This window comes from Dreissena polymorpha, chromosome 1 (assembly GCF_020536995.1).
Source record: "Dreissena polymorpha isolate Duluth1 chromosome 1, UMN_Dpol_1.0, whole genome shotgun sequence".
NCBI lineage: Eukaryota > Metazoa > Mollusca > Bivalvia > Myida > Dreissenidae > Dreissena > Dreissena polymorpha.
The window spans coordinates 185247851-185269209 of record NC_068355.1 but is presented as its reverse complement, the minus strand read 5'-3'; the positions used below and the strand labels follow the sequence as shown (position 1 = coordinate 185269209).

The 21359-nt window shown below is 36.1% G+C and overlaps 2 protein-coding genes across 2 annotated transcripts in view; one reads left to right on the top strand and one right to left on the bottom strand.

The window, feature by feature from the left end:
- LOC127864225 (uncharacterized) overlaps positions 1–16478 on the bottom strand; it is a 94574-nt gene extending 78096 nt beyond the window's left edge. Inside the window, exon 1 of the mRNA XM_052403913.1 lies at positions 15989–16478. Within this exon, the coding sequence (XP_052259873.1) occupies positions 15989–16326 (338 nt within the window). The 5' untranslated portion in view covers positions 16327–16478. The remainder of the gene's footprint in view (positions 1–15988) is intronic.
- LOC127864233 (uncharacterized) overlaps positions 1–21359 on the top strand; it is a 258553-nt gene that overhangs the window by 107931 nt on the left and 129263 nt on the right. The window lies entirely within an intron of this gene.

Sequence of the window (21359 nt, the reverse complement as noted above, 5' to 3'; positions counted from 1 at the left end):
GAACAGTTTTATAATTCACAATAATGGCGACGAGGATGAGATTTTATCTTGGTAGAAAATCGAAGAGCATTTTTTAATATGTGGAAAAATTTTCTTTAACTAAGAAAACTAGTTCATTACGCTCTACAGTGCTACATTCGTTGAAATACGGTCAGTAATAATCTGTGAAATGTACAGCTATTTGATACAGTTTCACGTGGGGTTGGCGTGTATTCGGCTGCCTGAGCGCTGATTGGTTGACGTGCTTACCAAGAAGAATTTGATTGACAGCTGGAAAAATCAATATTGGCCACTCGCTGAGAAATTCATTGAAAACAGTAGTTCTTAGGCCGAGTAAACGGACTGACTGAATGACCGGGTGTAGCTTTACTTTACTACTTTTATTCCTCGTCAATTATTGTCGGTTTAAGTGATCAAAACTTCTGATCGCAATTTTAAAGATTCGGGAAAAACAACCGATTTTCTGGCAATTTTAACCGATGAATTCGATCGGCAATCGGTTAATAATGACAACCCTTACAATATCTGCCAAAATCTGTGAAAACTCCCCTATACAGATCAGTATATACTTAATCTGATAAACAAATAATTCTACATTTAATAAGCGATAAACATTATTTTGTGGTTTTTTTATATAATGCTCTATTGAATAAGAGCGTTGCGTTTCTCACAGATCTGGTAATGAATGTAAAAGTAACAAGAGCTGTCACCATAGGATGACATATGCCCCTAGTAAACGCTTTGATAGAAGTTATAGCATTTTTCGAAACCTAAACGCAGATTTCGAAACCTAAATGTGGACCCTAAGTTCAAAGTCAAGGTCACAGGGGTCAAAATTTGTGTGCGTATGGAAAGGCCTTGTCCATATAAACATGCATACCAAATATGAAGGTTATATCTCAAGGGACATAGAAGTTATGAGCATTTTTCAAAACCTAAACGCAAAGTGTGCCGGAAAGAGGGACACATGGACAGACAGACAGACAGACAGTCAGATCACTATATGACCCCTTTTCTTCGAAAGGGGGCATAAAAATGAAGGTCTAAGGTGTCCTTGCAATTGTCCAAAGACAAACACCCTTGCATGAAACAAAGCTTGTCAACAATCATAATTGATGCAAGATAAAATATATCATTGATGGTTACTCTCAAACAGACAGACAATGAATGGACAGCGAATGGAAATAAAACATAAGGCAATGCCAGGAGCATGGATATTGACAACTATAATTAAAAAAAAATGGCCTGAGTGAAAGATTTAAATACAACATGAGGTAAACGTCAAGGTGAAAATAAAGATGGATAAATTTGGTGTGACAAGATTATAAACCTTCTGACTGAGTTCAAGTCCCAAATTTGGTCAATGTCATAGTCAAGACGAGGCAGGTGATTTTCGTGCATTGAGAGTGTTCATAACATCCATGTAAGTATTTAAGCATTGCAGGACGCGTAAATGATGGAATTCATGAAATTTAGCTAACCCTTTCCCATTCTAATGATTAGCAAATGGCTATGCGCAAACAGCATAAAACCAGAACAGCCTGCGAGTAACTGCGATTAAGAGGTTTTTATGCTGGTTGCTGCTAATCAGTATCTAAGGGCTGGAAATGAGGCCTTTAAAACTTGCATCTAGTTAGATAGGTATTTAATTTAATATATGTATATAAGCAGGGTTTGACATTAACTTTTTTTACAGCAAGACCGTCGGACCAGCTCCTCTTAAAATGTACTAGCCCGAAACTGATGTCTACTAGACCATAAATGACATAGCAAATTAACACAATTGTGTCATGTTATTGTTTAATCAGGATTTATCAGTAAATAATCAGTGAACACCAGATTTTTTTGATGCATAGAGTAAAACAATAAAATAAAACTTTTTTGTGAGCTTTTCTTCGTCAAATTCAAAACTGACTCGATTTTCCATGTAGAATAAAATTTTCGTGTTTCTTCATATTTACGTTTCGTGTAAGTTTAAGCGTCAGATTCTTTTTTATTAACTGATTTGTCGGATGTAAATCCGAACTTGAACAAAGCCATTCTTTAAAAATCATTAATATTCATTACAACTTATCCAATGGAAACAAGCAATTTCTGCAGGAAGCTCTCCTTTACGTCTAAAAATAGCGATGAACCATGTGAATTCTCCACGTTTATAGTCTTAAAGTTTATTTAAATACGCTAGTTTTGTTTTAATGTAAATTACAGAAACGAGAGTAATTTTACACATTAAAAATAAAGGTTTTCACAGCAGTTAGCAGGGCCGGTTCCAGAGAGGACCCAGTTGGGGGGGCACAAGAGTTGTTGCGCATATCTAGGGGGGTCCGGCATGCCCCCCCGGAAAATTTTTGGTTCCTAGATCGTCTGTGGTGCGTTTTTGGGCTATTTCCTGAGCAAAATAAAGACTATTTTTATACTTTATAATGGTGCTTTCAACATAAAGAAGTATAAGAAAATGCTGTGTATAAATAATGTTAATTTTTTATTTCCAATTGTGATTGGCATTCAATTGTTCAACAAGTAACAAATACAAAGAAACAAAAAAATCACAATGTTCAAACTGTTATCAGGAAAATGTACAAGCAATCACTCTCTTTAACTTAACACAAGTCATTGTCTTCATTGCTTAAATCAGACTCCAAAATACAAGGCAGTTTCATTTTGCTTGGATTCTGTCTTTCAAATTGCTTGACAATGTCACTAACATTCACATCAATGTCCCTGTGCACTGACATCAGACACAGACCAGTGAGTCTTTCTTCCCCCATTGTTGAACGACAGCTTGTTTTTACATTCCCTAACGTTGAAATGCTCATTTCGCATTCACAGCTTGTCACTGGAAATGTTGCTGTAATTTTTAATATTGTATAAATGTTTGGGAAAATCTGTCTATTGCATGCTTTTAATGCAGCACTTAATGTTGAAGGGGGGTTGGGATTATTTACCCACTTACACCTCCAGCACTCAATGTCTGCCTGAAGTGTTCCTGGTGAAGGGAGGTCATCTAAGTAGTACACTGCAACGCCGATATATCGCGGATCGGTATATCGCGCTGTCCAATATATCGCGCTTTGGCTATGGCTCCCAAAAATCCCAGGAGCATGATCACTAAATGACATGTTTAAATCTTTTTGCTAACATAACAAAAGACCGGTTCTAGCTAGTATTAACACCCTATGTTTCGCGGCTTACTATGGCACGCAGTGAAGCGTGAAAAACAGTTGATATGTGACAGCTGTGTTGTTTACACACGGCTGGGGTTGTTTTTAACACTTAAGAAATAATCAATTAGTGTCATTGCAAAGGTAATAATGGCAGTTTATTGGTATATAAATCGTTAAATTTCGGTCCTGGTCATGAATTTCTTTGTCCTGATAAAAAGCGCGCGAAAATTGGCGTGGGTGTATTTATTTGTAAATAAAAATTTCGTAGCGGGTACAACATTGAGATAATTTAATTCCCATTAAAAGTTTCGTTGTAAATTTCAACTAAAGTACCGCAGTATCTCGCGAATAATGTGGCATTGACATTTCCTCTTAATGAAATATAATTCAAACAGGCTGTATCGTTACCGTTACGCTGTTTCAGTTCCTTCATTCGGACTATTTTTGAGGGTAAATTCGAATCTATGCACAATTATATTGTATACGTTTTGACGACAAGAATTCTTCTTTTTAGCTGATTTGCGAGCCATTGTACATGAAAATAAAAAATATAATTTACATTTTGATTTTTATGATAAATACAGATATGTATGTAGTTATGAAAATGATCATTGTAGGATTGGTTTGCAATTATTACTATACAAATATGTAGCAGCGCCGTATGCAAAATGAAAACATTGGGGAAATTTGACAAACTATGCGCAATACAATTAAGTTAGACATTTCTCGAGTTATATTGCGCGCCGGATATATCGCGCTCGCGATCTTTGGACCCCACCGACCGCGATATATCGGCGTTGCAGTGTACTCCAGACTGGTGTTGTCCAGGTCCTGTCTTACTGGTGGAATAAGGAGGAGTGCAGAAGAAGCCCTCTCATGAAGCGTTGTGAAACGCTCACTAAACTGCTGCAGCAGGTGGTCCAGGAATGGAATGGTTAAAACCCTCTTGTAGTATGTTTCTGGAGTGTCTGCTGGGATGTTGATTCTTTGTGTCTGTCTGCCACATCGCCTTGGGATTGAAGGGTCCACTCCGACAGCTTTGGCTACAGCCACAGCCTCCTCATACAGACAGCCATGAAATTTATATTTAGATTTAGATTTTGCATCTTTCCAGTCCCTGAAAGGGCTGTTGGTTAGAGCACCACGAGTTCCATCTGAGAAGGCCACACAATATCTACAGAATGCCCCATCTGTCTTTGCACTGTACACAAGACCAGGATACAAAGTGAGCCAATTTTGAACAAAACTTCTGTTCTTTGAACCAAATTTTGTGGCTGGAAATGTTGCTGGCACTGGCCAAAATGTAGTTAAAAGCGCAAACCTTTGATGTAGGGGGCTGGCAGCTTTAACCTCACTTGAGCTGGTTGGTTGGCTCTTACAGTCATGTTCATGATGTGTTCTGAAACAAAAAAAGATTTTTAGAAATGCAAAATTCAGTTAAATTTACTTTACAAATATATTAATTTTCAAAATATTTAATTATACTGTTGGTCCGATTATTATTTCAATAACCATTGTTTATATTAAGCGTGATAAAATATGTATGTTATTAATTGAAAATTCAAATGTTGAAAAAGTGCATAAAATATTCCATAAAGTTCAATTACTGTCATTAAATTAATTTCTACAATGCTTATATAGAGCAGAACATGCATATTTAATTGAATTGTCTTATTTATCATACTATCAGTATAAAGAAAGTTGTTAATAAATTTAAACTTTTTGTTCTTTCATTGCAATATTTTAGAGTTAAGAATTTAACAAACTGAATAAACGTAACGCAATTAATGGATTATAATACCAAAATATTTTTTTATAAATTCTCACCTTAGGCTCAATAACTTTGGCTCCGAGTCTGTCTCTGTGTTTTTTGGATGGACCAAAAATCGATCCAGCGTTGTTGCCTTTCGCTTCATTGTGATGAAGACAATGATGTGAAACGCTGTATTATATACCGCAAGAAACGTCTCCATATATAACGTCCCCATGGTTATGACAATACACTGTTAATTGGTATACTTGCCTTCAAAACAACGTTCAAGATCAACCAGACGCTTATTGAATGTAAATGACAGACGCTCAATGTTATCTAGACGCTTTAAATCTACGGCCGCCAAGAGTTTTTGCTATGGTGATAATTGAGTATTAACGTCTAAAAGGTGCCCCCTGTGGATAGTAGACGGTAAGGTTGTTAAGATAACAAGATGTGTTTGTGAAACACAATGTCCCCCTATATGATGTTTGACATTGTAGGATGACCTTGACCTTGTGAAGGATGACCTTGACCTTGACCTTTCACCACTCAAAATGTGCAGCTCCATGAGATACACATGCATGCCAAATATCAAGTTGCTATCTTCAATATTGCAAAAGTATTAATAAAATAAGCGATTTGGGCCACATATATTTGACCTCTGACCTTGAAGGATGACCTTGACCTTGACCTTTCACCACTCAAAATGAGCAGCTCCATGAGATGCACATGCATCCCAAATATCAAGTTGCTATCTTCAATATTGCAAAAGTATTCATAAAATGAGCGATTTTGGCCACATATAATTGACCTCTGACCTTGAAGGATGACCTTGACCTTGACCTTTCACCACTCAAAATGTGCAGCTCCATGAGATACACATGCATGCCAAATATCAAGTTGCTATCTTCAATATTGCAAAAGTATTCATAAAATGAGCGATTTTGGCCACATATATTTGACCTCTGACCTTGAAGGATGACCTTGACCTTGACCTTTCACCACTCAAAATGTGCAGCTTCATGAGATACACATGCATGCCAAATATGAAGTTGCTATCTTCAATATAGCAAAAGTTATTGCAAAATGTTAAAGTTGGCGCAAACAGACAGACCAACAGACAGACCAACAGACAGGGCAAAAACAATATGTCCCCCACTACTATAGTGGGGGACATAAAAAGCAGGGAGGGAAGGCACTTCCTTTGTCGGAAATCGAGGTAATCAGAACATCTGGCCATGTTGGTTTCACAAACACACACAAATAAAAAAATTTGTCTTCAGCCGCTGGGGGGGCACGTGCCCCTCGTGCCCCCCCCCCCCCCCCCCCCCCGGTAAATCCGTGCCTGGTTAGTTATAGTTATATGAATCAGTATAGATTTTTTTTATGTACGACCAGTCGGACAAGCTAGCCCGCAGTTTTACTAGCCCGACCACCGATCTTACTAGACAATGTCTGTCGGACGTGCCTTAGTGTCGAACCCTGTATAAGTGGTAAAGGGTTAAAAAAGAAATTGGATTCTGCATTTGACTGACTAAATGTAGGTCAGTGTCAACAGCATCATGAGGTAAGGTTGATGTGTTGAAAGTGTTCAATGACAACATCCATGTATGTATGAAAGCTTTGTAGGAAATATTATTGATATCATATGGGCTGTGTCAGTTTGTGTTTACTGTGTAGAGACGGAAGGATGTGTCAATCAAAATGTACCTCCCACATCAGTTAATGCCGGGGCATACACAATATTTTCGGATTGGGTCTACACTTAAATATATCAATGTTAATACTAGACAAAAGTTGCTGTTACCATTGAGATCAACGGACATAACCACTGATGAGAGCGTCAAGCAGATCTGGTAAACGGAAGGGCATACTTACATGTTGACTGTGGAGGATAGATAGTGATGTATTGCTATTAAGTACATCCTAGTTCATGCATACAACTACAACCAAATTAAACACCATAAAGACTAAACCACTTTACAGTCATATCAGAAAGTCGCTTACAATTGTCATATGTATTCATCGCTCCGGATTCATATAAACATTTCAAATTTTGACCGGAAAACACTAGTTGGACTGCCACAGTCATGCTTGCAAGAAAAGCCTAGTAAGGCCAACACTTTTTTATGTTCTGTTTTACGGGACCGCCGACGTTATTTTTTGCCAAAATGAAATAAAAATAAAATTCAATAACCTTAATTTTATTTTCCTTTTTCCCGCCAACTGTGCAATTTCACATGCATGCCATAATTTTTCAGACCAATTCCGGGACATTTAGATAAATTGTCCGGGACTTTTGCCGATTTTCCGGGACATGTAAAAAAATGTAGCGATATTTATAGACATATGCATTTTTGGTACGTTTTCTTTTTGTTTCGCATCGTTGATTGCAAAAGTTCAAAAGCCTATCCGAAATACACTTGATCTATTAACGTCAAATTAAACATTACTACTTCCGTTACTAGATACAAGCCACGTGTTTTCAGTGTAAGCGTTCTAAACATAGATGGTGACGTCACTGCGTTATTGTTATTAAGACCGGTGTGTAACGCGTAGTTGTTGATACGCCTTTATTCATTTATAACATGTATATAATAAAAAATACAGCAATACAGTACCGATAGATCGTCAACTCAAATCAATTGCATATTAAAAACATTATTTTAACGCTTAAATAAGAAAACGCACTGGGCTCCTGGAAAAATAAATAACCGTTTTTGCGTCAAATAAAGTTGGGTGCAACTTATAGTACAATTTTTTAACTTGTCAAAAAGTATTGGATGCAAACGCACCCAACGCACCCCCCTCCTGGCTACGGGTATGCTAGCTTTATATTATGTCAACCTTTGACCTGTGTCTTTAACAAGTGACCTTGATATTTGAACTTGAAAACCAATCAAACACATGACACTCAGTGATCTCCACATGGTTAAGATTTGTTTCAAATTTAATGATGAAAGATAAAGTTACAGTCCAGAAAAGCTCAGACGGATGCAGACAGCATACACACACTTTAACATACACAAAACACACTCAACCATTTTTGCAGCTGCGCAAATTTGTTTGCAAGCATGCTAAAATAATGTTTTTTACTAATTGTGACAGCTGTCTATGAAACATTTTGCCCAGTATTTGAAATAGTTATGTCAACAAACACAAAATCAAGTGGATCAGTTTCTGACTAACAGTTGGTAATTGAACAGATGTCCCAAAAACAGCCTGTCCAATTGCAATGATCGACTAAGTTTGAGTGGTCCAATATTCATTTAACAAGAATTGGTCCAACCGTCCAATTGTTTTTTAAAGAAACAAGAAACCGTCGGAGACAGGAAATGCTCCCCAATCGTTTTATTTTGTCATAATATTGCACAATATATTCAGATAAAAGGAAACGTCTTAAGGGCACAGTAGTCGGGCGGACAAGAATTGTTTTATAGAAAATTTCAAAGGGCCATTACTCTGTGAAAAATCATCCGACCAGAACCCGCTGGTAATATGCACATCTCCTCTTAGTAGTGAAGCTTTCCATAAAGTTTCATTGAATTCCAGTCATTAGTTGCTGAGAAATCGCTCGGACAAGAATTGCACTATATGTACAGTTAAGGGAAAATTTCAAAGGGCCATAACTCTGTGAAAAATCATCCGACCAGAACCTGCTGATAATATGCACATCTCCTCTTGGTACTGTGAAGCTTCCCATAAAGTTTCATTGAATTCTGGTCATTAGTTGCTGAGAAATAGCCAGGACAAAAATTGTGCACGGATGGACACACTGAAACACAGACGGACAGCAAAGTGGCGACTATATGCTCCCCCCAAAAAAATTTGGGGGAGCATACAAATCTGATATATTGTGATTGTATTTGTCAGAAAGAATTTATTAAATTGCAGCATTTTACTATAAATCAGCTACAATATTGGTTGTTCACGTTCTTCAATTTTTGTGTGCTCATGCTCTAAATAAATACAAATACACTACGTCTAGCGCGATTTCTGCCATCCACATCGCATCACCATGATTCAGCCCAGAGTGAACAATTACTATCTCAACACGATACACCGTTGAACACGGTGATTTCGCCGTGGCGAATTGCGGTGTCAGTCTCGGCGTTATCGGGAAATTGATCTCACGGTGGACCACCATGATTGCGGTTGACCACCGCGGCCTCGGTGGTTCGCAATGAAATACAGGTAAATGTGAATGAACATGTATATTTCAATATTGCAGACCGTATAATTTTTGCAAAGTTATTGAATGTTTTGTTACATTTGTATGTACATTTGTATACATTGTAACTTGATTGTTAACAATCGTCATTATTTTTTATTGCTTATGCTCGTTCCAGAATCATTTGACATGTCGACTCAAACATTGAGCGTGATCTACTTTGTTTTGTTTCTACAGTTTCTGCGTAAAGATTTACTTGTTGTTCATGCTCACGAAAAATTTCCACGGTGGGAGTGAGGTGGATGGCAGAAATCGCACTAGACGTAGTGTAGTTGTTACCGTTCGAAGTCATCTGCATGTGTCATACTTGACAACCTCATTTTACTGGAATAACCTTAATTACAACAATCAAAAACAGCTATGAGGTTGGTGTGTAAACAATAAATTTGCAACTTTAGCCATAAAAGTGTACAACATATGACGAAAAGCTTATCGATGCCACATAAACATATAACATAAACATATATAAAACATAAACTTTCCTTTTTAACCATTTATCTAGTAAGATTATAGTCTTAGATTGGTATGAATTTAAATTAATTCTATAGTTATATAGTTTTTCAATACATTACATCATGTATTATGTTACGTAAATGTGTTTAAAAACAGCTCAAATTCATTTTTTTATAAGAAAAGATGCTTGAGGGTAACATGAATATTAAGATATACATTGGTCAAACAAGTTATGACAATTTGTTGGACCAAGGGTCTAATTTTTTTTTAAATTCTTTTTTTGCAAAAATCAAGTATGTTTGACAGGTTTTGATTTTTGTTGACCTTTCAACAGCCAATAAAACGTTTAAGAAATGTCCTGGCAGCGGACCCAAACTAATGGAATCTAGTTCAGCATTGGCCATCTTGATAATTTTAGGGATGCAGCATTTCATTTTGCTAACCGACTGTTGAGCGTGAAGCTATAATATATCATTATATCAATGTTGAGCAGATACACACATCAATATAGTGTGTGCTTGTCCCTGTATATAGGCATAATGTTTATTCTTAGAGGCTATGATCTTATTTTTAACACTAATGTGCACAAATATATTTGATGATGAGACCACACTAACACCTGGCCAAGAAGCGTCAATGAAGCATGTTTGAATGGCTAAATCCACTCATGCCTTAATTTTTCAGTCCAAAATTGGGACATTTGGTCAAAATTGTTGGGACAATTTTCCTGGTGTTGTGAAACTAACAAACAATATTCCATTTCCGTCCACATACCATTCCCACCACAAATCTAATTCTACCTAATATTGAACATAAAATGTGTCATAAACATTTATTATTTTCTGAAATTTAAGCTAATTGTGGGACACGTTTCTATTTTCTTATCTCAAAAATGATGTAATTGACGTCCAAATGGAACGTCTGTCACATACGTTAACATGTTACTTGATAGGCACGCACTAGACGCTGTTCTTACTTAAATATACACTACGCGACCCGTGATTTTTGCCTAATCTGCGAAGTCAAGGCGGGCATTTTGGGTGGAAAATCACCGCGATTTCACGTGACTCGTCACTCCGACGTCGCGTGAGAGCAAGATAATCTTCGCGCTAAATCCCCTCAATGTTGTGGTGATTCGCTGCGATTCGCGGCAATTCGCAGTGGATATCGTTGACATCGATGATTCGCCAATTCATGCATATAAACCGAATCGTATCGATAACTGTATACATAACGCTTTTCTAATGTTCACAATTATCAAATAATCAAACACAATTGCAACATCACTTCCGAAAAATAATCTTAAACAGACAGCTTTCATTGGACGAGCGTATTAAAATTTAGATCGAATGCAGTATGATCTTACAAAAAAACGTTTTATTGCGTCATATGCCTTCATGTAAAAAACGTTTTCCTCCTGGAAATTGTGCTATTGAGGCATAATATTATCAAAACATTTTTTCGACACGTAAAGCGTTGTAACAAATTAATATACAATTCAAAACAATTATACCATAAGAATTAATGCTCCGTTAAATTCCCAAATGAGAATAATAATTTATAATCCGAAACACTCTTCCGATGTTTTAATGTTAACACGACGTTCACAAATGCTTTCAATATAGCCATTAGGGCTGTCACGATACGCCGTGAGCGTACCGCGGTATATCGTGGTACGGCAACACTGTATCGCGGTACGTACCGCGATATTTTACAGAATATGTATCTGTGAAGAAAAAAGCAGAATAACAAGTTTTACAAACTTTATTAAACTCAATAATCAGAAAACACTGGTATCATAGTATGACTAGAAACTGTAAAAGAAACTGTAGTAAACTTGATAGAAGTATTTATTGTTATTGTTATTGGCGTCATTTGGTCACAATATACTAAATAGTTTCCCTATATAATTCAATGTAAAAGCGACATCTTTAAGCGAAAATAAATGCCATATTTTGCACATAGAGACCCCCATACCCATACCTTTTCTTATAGGCCATTCTAAGCGCAGTCGATTCGTGCAATAAAAAGATATGTCATGTACGAACCAAGAAAGAATTTGTCAAAAGTCAAAATCGACTGTTTTTGCAACTTTTTTTCCGGCCGTTTAATAGTTGAATGTAACCTCTTTCAATGCAATGTTTTCCTTTAGTCTCAAAGTTTATCATATTTCAGGGATTTAGTAGTGAGCACCTATTCATGCCCTACTAATTTCTCCAAACAATAAAGCCAGAACACTAGTTAAAAGTGTACAACATGCCTTCGAATCAACTATGATATTTTTTTAGAGAGTACAGCACTACATTAAACGGTTATTTAGTATACTGTAACATTTTTCTAAAATGTCCGCCATGTTATTTAATATAGCTGTGACTACAATCTGTGTAAATCGAATGCTTCAAGGGCATGTTTAAAATGCGGAGTCAGCAGGCCCAGTATTGAAAATCCGTAGCGTTCTGACTCTTCCTTGACTAATTCATAATCTTAAGATAACATGATTCGGAAGTGCCATGCTTTGAACGATCGATATACTAAAGAAAGAAAATAAGAAATAGAGTAAACATCTTTTGGATAATTATGAACTTATTTGCAAAGGAAATCTGTCCCAAATTCCAAAAAAGGTACGGACCCATACATCACCGTATTTGAAACGTGAAAGTTAAACATCTACCAGTGGAAGCGCTTGCTTGACCTGGATATTAACGGATGATTTATTTAGCCCTTTTAAATCGCTTCTACAGTTTTCAAAACGATATCTATATCAAAATAATTATGTAATGTATTTATATCTGTGCTAATATAATAATATTTAAAAAACCGGTGTGGCAACGCCGTACCGCGGTGCGATTTTTTTCACGACATGCACCGCGATATACCGATATACCGGTGAATCGTGACAGCCCTAATAGCCATCATGTCAGTGCTCAACATTAACAGTTGTCCTATTGCCCCTGGCAAGTAAAAGTTGGGTACGGGCAAGTAACTTTATAATCTAGTTGTCCGCCCGGGCAAGTGCAAAAAAGAACAAAGCAGTTAAATTAGTCTTAAATCAGACTTAAATTGCTGCGATCATTTTGTTAAATGTGCAAAAATAAAAAAAAGGTATTGTGGTGTATCATTTTGATCTTTATTCAAAAATATGAGGTTAACAGTTAATGTGATATTTCATGTTTGGGCAAATGGCTTTATGTTCAGGGCAAGTAGATTTTCTAAGTACTTGCCCGATAGGGCAAGTTGGATTTTAGGTTTATGTTGAGCCCTGCATGTATATTTCCCTACAAAAGAGCGTGAAAATTATGCGGCAATGTACAAGGTCAAGGTAAAGAGTGAGCAAGTATTGATTTTTTATACAAACTGCGTAGCGCAGAGAACATTGAATTCTGCTGATTTCGGTTAAATGTTAATATGGTATTTTAAAACAGTTTTATCGCCAAAAATTTGATATTTCTTTTAAAGTCATATGAAATCAAACACGCCGTATCCGTATCGTTACTGATAGAAGTAAAACATAATACCTTGACGTGTATAGTTTTATTGTTGTGAGAGACCATCTGAGTAAACGCCGAAAAATATATACAAACTGTTATTTTTTGTCAATGCCCTTTGATCCATTATCGCACTTAATTGGCAGCGCCATCTTGTTGTTTCTGTGATTGTCACATCTTTTCACAGTTTAAACACGTACAAAGACTGCCAATTAGACACTAGAATAAACACTATCACCCGCTGGACAGTACACAATAAATAATCAAATGTTGAGTTTTTTTTGTTTTGGACGTGAAAACCCAGAGAAATGCATGTACATTATACATCATCATATTTATTTAACTTTGCGAATGCTTAGTGCAACGTTGATAAAACAAACACAATGTTTAATGGCTTTAATATATAGGCAATGATGTAATAACAACATAATATATAACACGATATCATAATAACATGTACTTAAAATAGAACAGTAATGTATTTCCAATTTCCGGCTTATCAAGCATTGTGAATGTATGTACAACGCGCGAAAAGTCACGCGAGTAACACGAGTTATCCGCATTGGAGCCTGAAACAGAAAATAAATAAGTATAGCATAATCTAGTCCAAATAATTAGACGTAATCTACCAATTACATTTAAACTTTAAATGAAAGTGTTACTTAAACAATTTTCCGTGCCTTAAGGCGCAAATATTTTGCTAAACACTGTTAACAAAAGGGCTACACGTTATAATTCTTAATGAAATGCAAAAATAAGTATAAACATAATTAATAACGTCAATAAACACACACGGTAAGATAAAAGTTTAAAAGGAAAACTTATATCATATTTCTCGTAAATTACCAAATTATTAGTTTCGTTTAAATCAAATACCATGTATAGAGAAACAAGGTATTTATAACCGACCAATGAGAAAACACTATGCAACTTTCAATTTACACAGTGCTACGCTACATGTATATGGCAACAATATGGAATTTGAACAGTGGTAGTGTATTCGGGCCTGGAATATAATTGATTGTAAGTGTTAATAAACATTCTGCTAATGCAATTAGTTAAATAATGTTTACATGTTATGTTCAATAATTATTGCATGATCATTCTGCGCTGTTATATTAATTTTGAGCCGTTAAAGCTTCCGACATTACTTCATCAAGTTCATGTCGGAACAGGAGTATTTAAGCTTATACGCCCATTGTATACAACAACAACAAAAGCTTTATGATTGCAATGTATAATATAAGTGTATACATATATGTTACATGTAATGTATTGTAACCCTCAACGTAAATCGCTTAAAAAGGGGAATCACGGCGGTACGTGGTGATTTGCGCTGATTCGCACTGATTGCGCAACAGCGAGATACATCGCGCGACGGTCGCCGAGACATCACCCAAATTTTCTTGTCGCTCGGAAACACCGCGATTTGTCACGTTGCATCGATTGCGGTGATGCGAGAATCGCGGCAAAAATCACGGGTCGCGTAGTGTAAACACGAAGAATCGGCATGCAACTGAAATTTTGAATGAATGATACATGGACAAACCATTTTTTGAAAATGGCGGAAAATTTCTTTGAATGATAACAAACTTTGTATTTAATTAAATATTAACAAGGGCTGTTTGTAAAACATGCATGCCCCCCATATGGGCTGTCCGTTGTAGTGGCAGCCATTGTGTGTATACGATTTTTGTCACTGTGACCTTGACCTTTGACCTAGTGACCTAAAAATCAATAGGGGTCATCTGCGAGTCACGATCAATGTACCTATGAAGTGTCATGATCCTAGGCCCAAGCGTTCTTCAGTTATCGTCTGACAACCACCTGGTGGACGGACCGACAGACTGACCGACAGACCGACATGAGCAAAGTGTCATGATCCTAGGCAAAAGAGTACTTGAGTTATCATCCGAAAATCATTTTACTATTTCAGGTCGCCGTGACCTTGACCTTTTACCTTGTGACCTCAAAATCAAAAGGGGTCATCTGCAAGTCATGATCAATCTACCTATGAAGTTTCATGATCCTAGGCATATGCGTTCTCGAGTTATCATCCGAAAACCAGTTTACTATTTCGGGTCACAGTGACCTTGACCTTTGACCTAGTGACCTCAAAATCAATAGGGGTCATCTGCGAGTTATGATCAATCTACCAATGAAGTTTCATGATCCTAGGCGTATGCATTCTTGAGTTATCATCCGGAAACCATTTTACTATTTCGGGTCACCGTGACCTTGACCTTTGACCTAGTGACCTCAAAATCAATAGGGGTCATCTGCAAGTCATGATCAATCTACCCATGAAGTTTCATGATCCTAGGCGTATGCGTTCTTGAGTTATCATTCAAAAACCATTTTACTATTTCGGGTCACCGTGACCTTGACCTTTGACCTAGAGACCTCAAAATCAATAGGGGTCATCTGCGAGTCATGATCAATGTACCTATGAAGTTTCATGATCCTAGGCCCAAGCGTTCTTGAGTTATTGTCTGACAACCACCCGGTGGACGGACCGACAGACCGACCGACATGAGCAAAGCAATATACCCCCTCTTCTTCGAAAGGGGGCATAAATATTATTTAATTGCTACTTTGCACATGCTTATCCCCACAATGGTTGGAATAATTAACAAAATAATGATTTATTTAAATGGGAGTTATATCACAACAGATGATAGTGTTTTTTAGAAGCCACAGTAAGAAACATACGGAAAATGTCTCTATAGGTAGCAAATTATTATTAGCTATACCACAGCAATTTGCCACACCATGATTCTTATAAAGAATGTTATCAATATGACTGAATATTGCTTGTCACTATAGTTTTGGTTAATGTGGTACAATTATTGGTATTGAAATATGCATTATAATTCAATAAGGTAATATATATTTAAAATACCTGTGATTAACACATTTAGAGCAGCACAGCCGACTGTGGTTCTGGCAGAATTTAGTTAATTGTTCATCTTTGTGAATAGCACATGTTCTGAGATAATGCTCCATTTTCTTAGACAGTGGCCACTTCCTTATTTTATCCCTTCCATAAGGAGATTGTTTATTAAACCACAGACCATGCTTTCTGTGATACTTAATACATTGTCCACAGTAAAATGTTTTGCATTTTTTACAGTAAAAAACTGCATTTATCTCCTTATTATGCTCTTTGCAGATTGAACAACAATATTCTTTATCCACAACATGATCTTCAGCAACAGAGCCCACAGAAAATGTTGCCATGTTTAATAATAAAATTTCAGCAAACTTAAATTACATTGAAATGAAACATCAGCGTAATGTTGTTGAACAAGTGTTGAAACAGCACTTTAAAATGTGAGTTAAAAGTGTAGAAATATACAATAAGATCCGACCAGAAACCAAGCTAAGCTTCAAATGACATTCATTGGTCTGATACAAGTGGACAGCTAAATGATGTGAGCTGTCAATTGATTATTGGCACACGTGACATCCAGATCACTTAAAACATTGGTCTGCAGTAAATACGATTTGTAGCTGAACATTAGATTACCGTAATAACTCTTAGTTTTCAGACACTTCAAATGATTAAAAACAAAACACAATGCCCCCTACTGCGCTGCTTTGAAGCCGCATGGCAGCTATTTTAGAAAAAATTGACCTTTGACCTTAAAGGATGACCTTGACCTTGCACCACTCAAAATGTGCAGCTCCATGAGATACACATGCATGCCAAATATCAAGTTGCTATCTTAAATATTGCAAAAGTTATGAATATAGTTACATAAACCTTATTTACACTCTTTCTTTATATTTCTTTTCCTATTTTTTTTATCACAATAAAAGAAACTTGTTGAATAAATAAGAACTAGGCATACTGCTTGTCTAAAAAAATGGCGGACAGTCGTTAGTAACCAGCACGCACGATTTATTGATAGGTAGATCTAAATTTAGGTAAGAATCTGATTGACAGTTGGCGATAAGTCAATTACGCTGGCAAATTATTCGGACTGAACATGCGTGAATCACGTGTTCAATATCAGAGCATCGTATAGAGCACTTAACTGTTAACTCCTCCTTTGATCTCAGTAAAACATTCAAAAGGCGGGGCTACGCACGTGCTATTACACAATTGGTTTAGCAAGTTGAGTTAAACAATAGAAGCCAATGTCATCTTCGAGAGAGTGTTGTTTGATATTTGAATCAATATAAACTAATAATTGCAAAAGAATACAGTATTTTAGAACTTTTTTTTTTCATCGTTTGTGGTTGACGGTCACTTTAAATTATTACCGTTTTAATGTTATCATAGCAAATTCAACTAAATATTTCTATACAGGTTTTTTTTCTCCACTTTTTGGGAAGATAGCCCATGGCTTTGGAATTGGGAATTTTATCGGCATTTTCATAAAATTGGGAAAATTAATTCATTAGCCTTTTTTCCACATGAAAAGTCCACTAATTAGGGAAATACTAAATTTGATATAACACTTTATTATCATTAAAATTAAAAGAACAAAATCATAAAATACTTTGTTAGATGTAATTGAATTAAAATTGAGATAAAGTACGCATATTACACTTCATTCTAAAAAAAAACAAAACTCTAGGTTGCAATTTTTATGCACATTGTTAATTTTTTTTAATCAAAACGTTATGGCTAGATACTAAAATATAGGCCCTATTTAAGCACATGTACACTTTTGTGACTCCCTGGGCTGGGTCAAATTAATTTAACCCCAGGGGCATAATTTGAGCAAACTTTTTAGAGGACTAATATATCTCACTATATACAAAATGTGGTAGCCCTAGGTCCTAGAGTAAGGACAAGAATATTTTAAAAGTTTTCACAAATAAGCAAGATATAAGCTTATATAATATTCAATTTTGTGACCCGCGGGTCAGGGTCAAATTTGACCCAAAGTGCATAAGTTGAACAAACTTGGTAGAGGACTATAAGATGTTACTGCATACCAAATTTGGTAGCCATAGTCCTAATGATTTTCGACAAGAAGATTTTTAAAGATTTCACAAAATAGGCGCTTTATAAGCTTTTATTCAATTTTGCGACCCCCCAGGGCAGAGTCAAAGTTGACCCCAGAGGCATTATTTGAACAAATTTGGTAGAGGTTTATTAGATGTCACTACATACCAAATTTGGTAGCCCTATGCCAAATGGTTATGGACAGAAAGAATTTTACAGTTTTCACAAAATAGGCCCCATATAAGCATATGTTCAGTTTTGTGACCCACCGGGCAGGGTCAAATTTGACCCAAGGGGCATAATTGAACAAACTTCGTAGATGACTATAAGATGTAACTACATACCAAATTTGGTAGCCCTAGGCCCAATGGTTATGCATACATGCCATACGTCCCGGATTGTACGGGATTGTCCCGGAAATGAAGGACGTGCCACACAGTCCCGGAAATCTGTCAAATGTCCCGGATTTTACAAAATCCATATATACATGTACCTTATCTTATGCTTAACTGCACCTCGAGGCGGTGTTCTCACTAATCCACAGCTTCTCCATGACAATGCCTACCCGAATAGGTGACTACGCTACGTGTCAAAATCGATCAATTAACATAGGTCCTGTTATCATATCGATTGTCTCACGTTCGCAGTCAAACCGAAAAGGCGGCATTGTTTAATGTGGTTGTTAATTGGCTTTAATATACTACGTTATAATTTCCCTCTGCGTAAGGGCAAAGGAGTTGTTCGCACATCTGAAGATTCTTGCGGTTGTGATTTAGTCATGCGTGAATAACCCTGTGTCACTATCAATCTATAGTTCTAGTGGCTTTGTTATGCCACACTAATCGGTCCGTATTGTGTATTCCTCCACGATAAAATCGTGGACCGTTACTTCGGAGACTTTTGATGAAAACATCGATGTTGTCCTCGTGAAAATTGTGCATTTCATGCATAGTTCAGTTACAGTTTGTATATGAAAACATTTATTTTTACACGATATTAAATTTATAAAAAAACAAACAAAAAACAAACAAAGTGTAACTTTATCGCGTTTAAGATAATTAATTATTGAAACAATTATTGTTACGTATACTTATTAAACAAAATGCGAATCGCCTATAAGGCGGATATATTATACAATTTAACGTTGCTTAGCAAAAGCGCACCTGCCGCTTGCATCATTTCAACGAAAATAAATTGTGACTCTGCAAACATGGCAAAAAAAAGATCGAATTAACGATGGAGATCATACACTTAGAAAGGATAAATGAAATGTCTGTGATAATCAACGATGCATAAAATCGATTTAGATGCTAACAACATATTTATTAGTAATGTACTCAATTTACGATGTGAAAAAATGCGTGCCATAAATGCATATATGTCTATATATAATGTCCCGGAAAATTTAGCTCAATGTCCCGGAATTGGTCTGAAAATTTATGGCATGTATGGGTTATGGACAAGTAGATTTTAAAAGTTTTCACAAAATAAGCCCTTTATAAGCATATAATCAATTTTGTGACCCCCGGGGCAGTTTCCAATTTGACCCCAGGGGCATAACTTGAACAAACTAAGAAAATAACTATTACATGTCACTACATACCAAATTTGGTAGCCCTATGCCATACGGTTATGGACAGAAAGATTTTTAAAGTGTTCACAAAATAGGCCTTATATGATCATATGTTCAATTTTGTAACCTAGGGGCAGGGTCAAACTTGACCCCAGGGGCATTATTTGAACAAACTTGGTAGAGAACTAAAAGATTTCACTACATACCAAATTTGGTAGCCCTAGGCCCAATGGTTATGGACAGAAAGATTTCACAAAATAAGCCCTTTATAAGCATATATTCAATTTGTGACCCCGGGGCAGTTTCAAATTTGACCCCAGGGGCATAATTTGAACAAACTAAGAAGAGAACTATTACATGTCACTACATACCAAATTTGGTAGCCCTATGCCATACAGTTATGGACAAGAAATAGTTTAAAGTTTTCACGAAATAGGCCTTATATAAGCATCTGTTCAATTTTGTGACCCTCGGGGCAGGGTCAAACTTGACCCCAGGGGCATAATTTGAATAAACTTGGTAGACTATAAGATTTCACTACATACCAAATTTGGTAGCCCAATTGATATGGACAAAAGGTTTTAAAGTTTTCACAAAATAAGCACTTTATAAGCATATATTCAATTTTGTGACCCCCGGGGCAGGGTCAAATTTGACCCCAGGGGCATAATTTGAAAAAAATTGGTAGAGGACTATTAGATGTCTCTTCATACCAAATATGATAGCCCTAGCCCCAATAATAATGGACGAAAAGATTTTGAAAGTTTTCACAAAATAGGCCTTATAAGCAAATTTTCAATTTTGTGAGCCCGGGGTAGGGTCAAATTTGACCCCAGGGGCATAATTTGAACAAATTTGAAAGAGGTTCACCCCAGGAACATTCCTGAGAAATTTCATCAGAATTGGACCAGTAGTTTAGGAGAAGATGTTTAAAGGAAAAGTTAACACACAGATGTGTCACAGAGTTACGAATATTATTTTATTATTATTTGATTTTGATTGTTGATTTTGATGGATGACATTATAAATTCATACATTACAATAGTTACAGTTTTAAAGATATTGAATTGATTTCTGTGAATATGTTTTTCATATAGCTTTGCTTTGTTAATTTACGGAGCAAATTGTTTGGGAGAGTGAGGATGTGTCACAGAGTTACAAATATTATTTTTTTATTATTTGATCAAAATGCCTGTACCACGTGACTTTTTCGGCTTTATGTGGGACAATCGGATGTCAACAAACCATCGCATCAAGTAACGTTTTTGATAATTTCTTTATTAATTCAAAACCATTTTCAAAAAAACAAAGTCGAGACAGTCATTGTCAAAATACACAACTGTGTTAAGTTTGCGCAAAATTTAGTATTTTTTCCAAACAGTGCAACCGCGCGTTTGAAAAGACACGAATTGAAATGCTATGTGTGTTATATTTTTTATTCAATCAACAAAAACGTTCATTATAATATTGTTGAAGGTTTAAAAAATAGGGCGGACATTGTAATTCTTCAAAGAGAAGCTACATACATTGTATGTTTGCACAAATACTTCTGATTCGAAGTGTGTGCTTAAAAATGCAATAATGCTATGTGTGGGACATGTTTTTGAAATGCTATGTGTGGTATACAAACTAAACTAGAGAATCGAAAGATTTACATAAACATCAATAATATTTTAAGTCTGTCTAAATAACAAAAGTTGGTCAATAAAACATTGTTGGTGCTGTTTTGCGTGCTTAAAA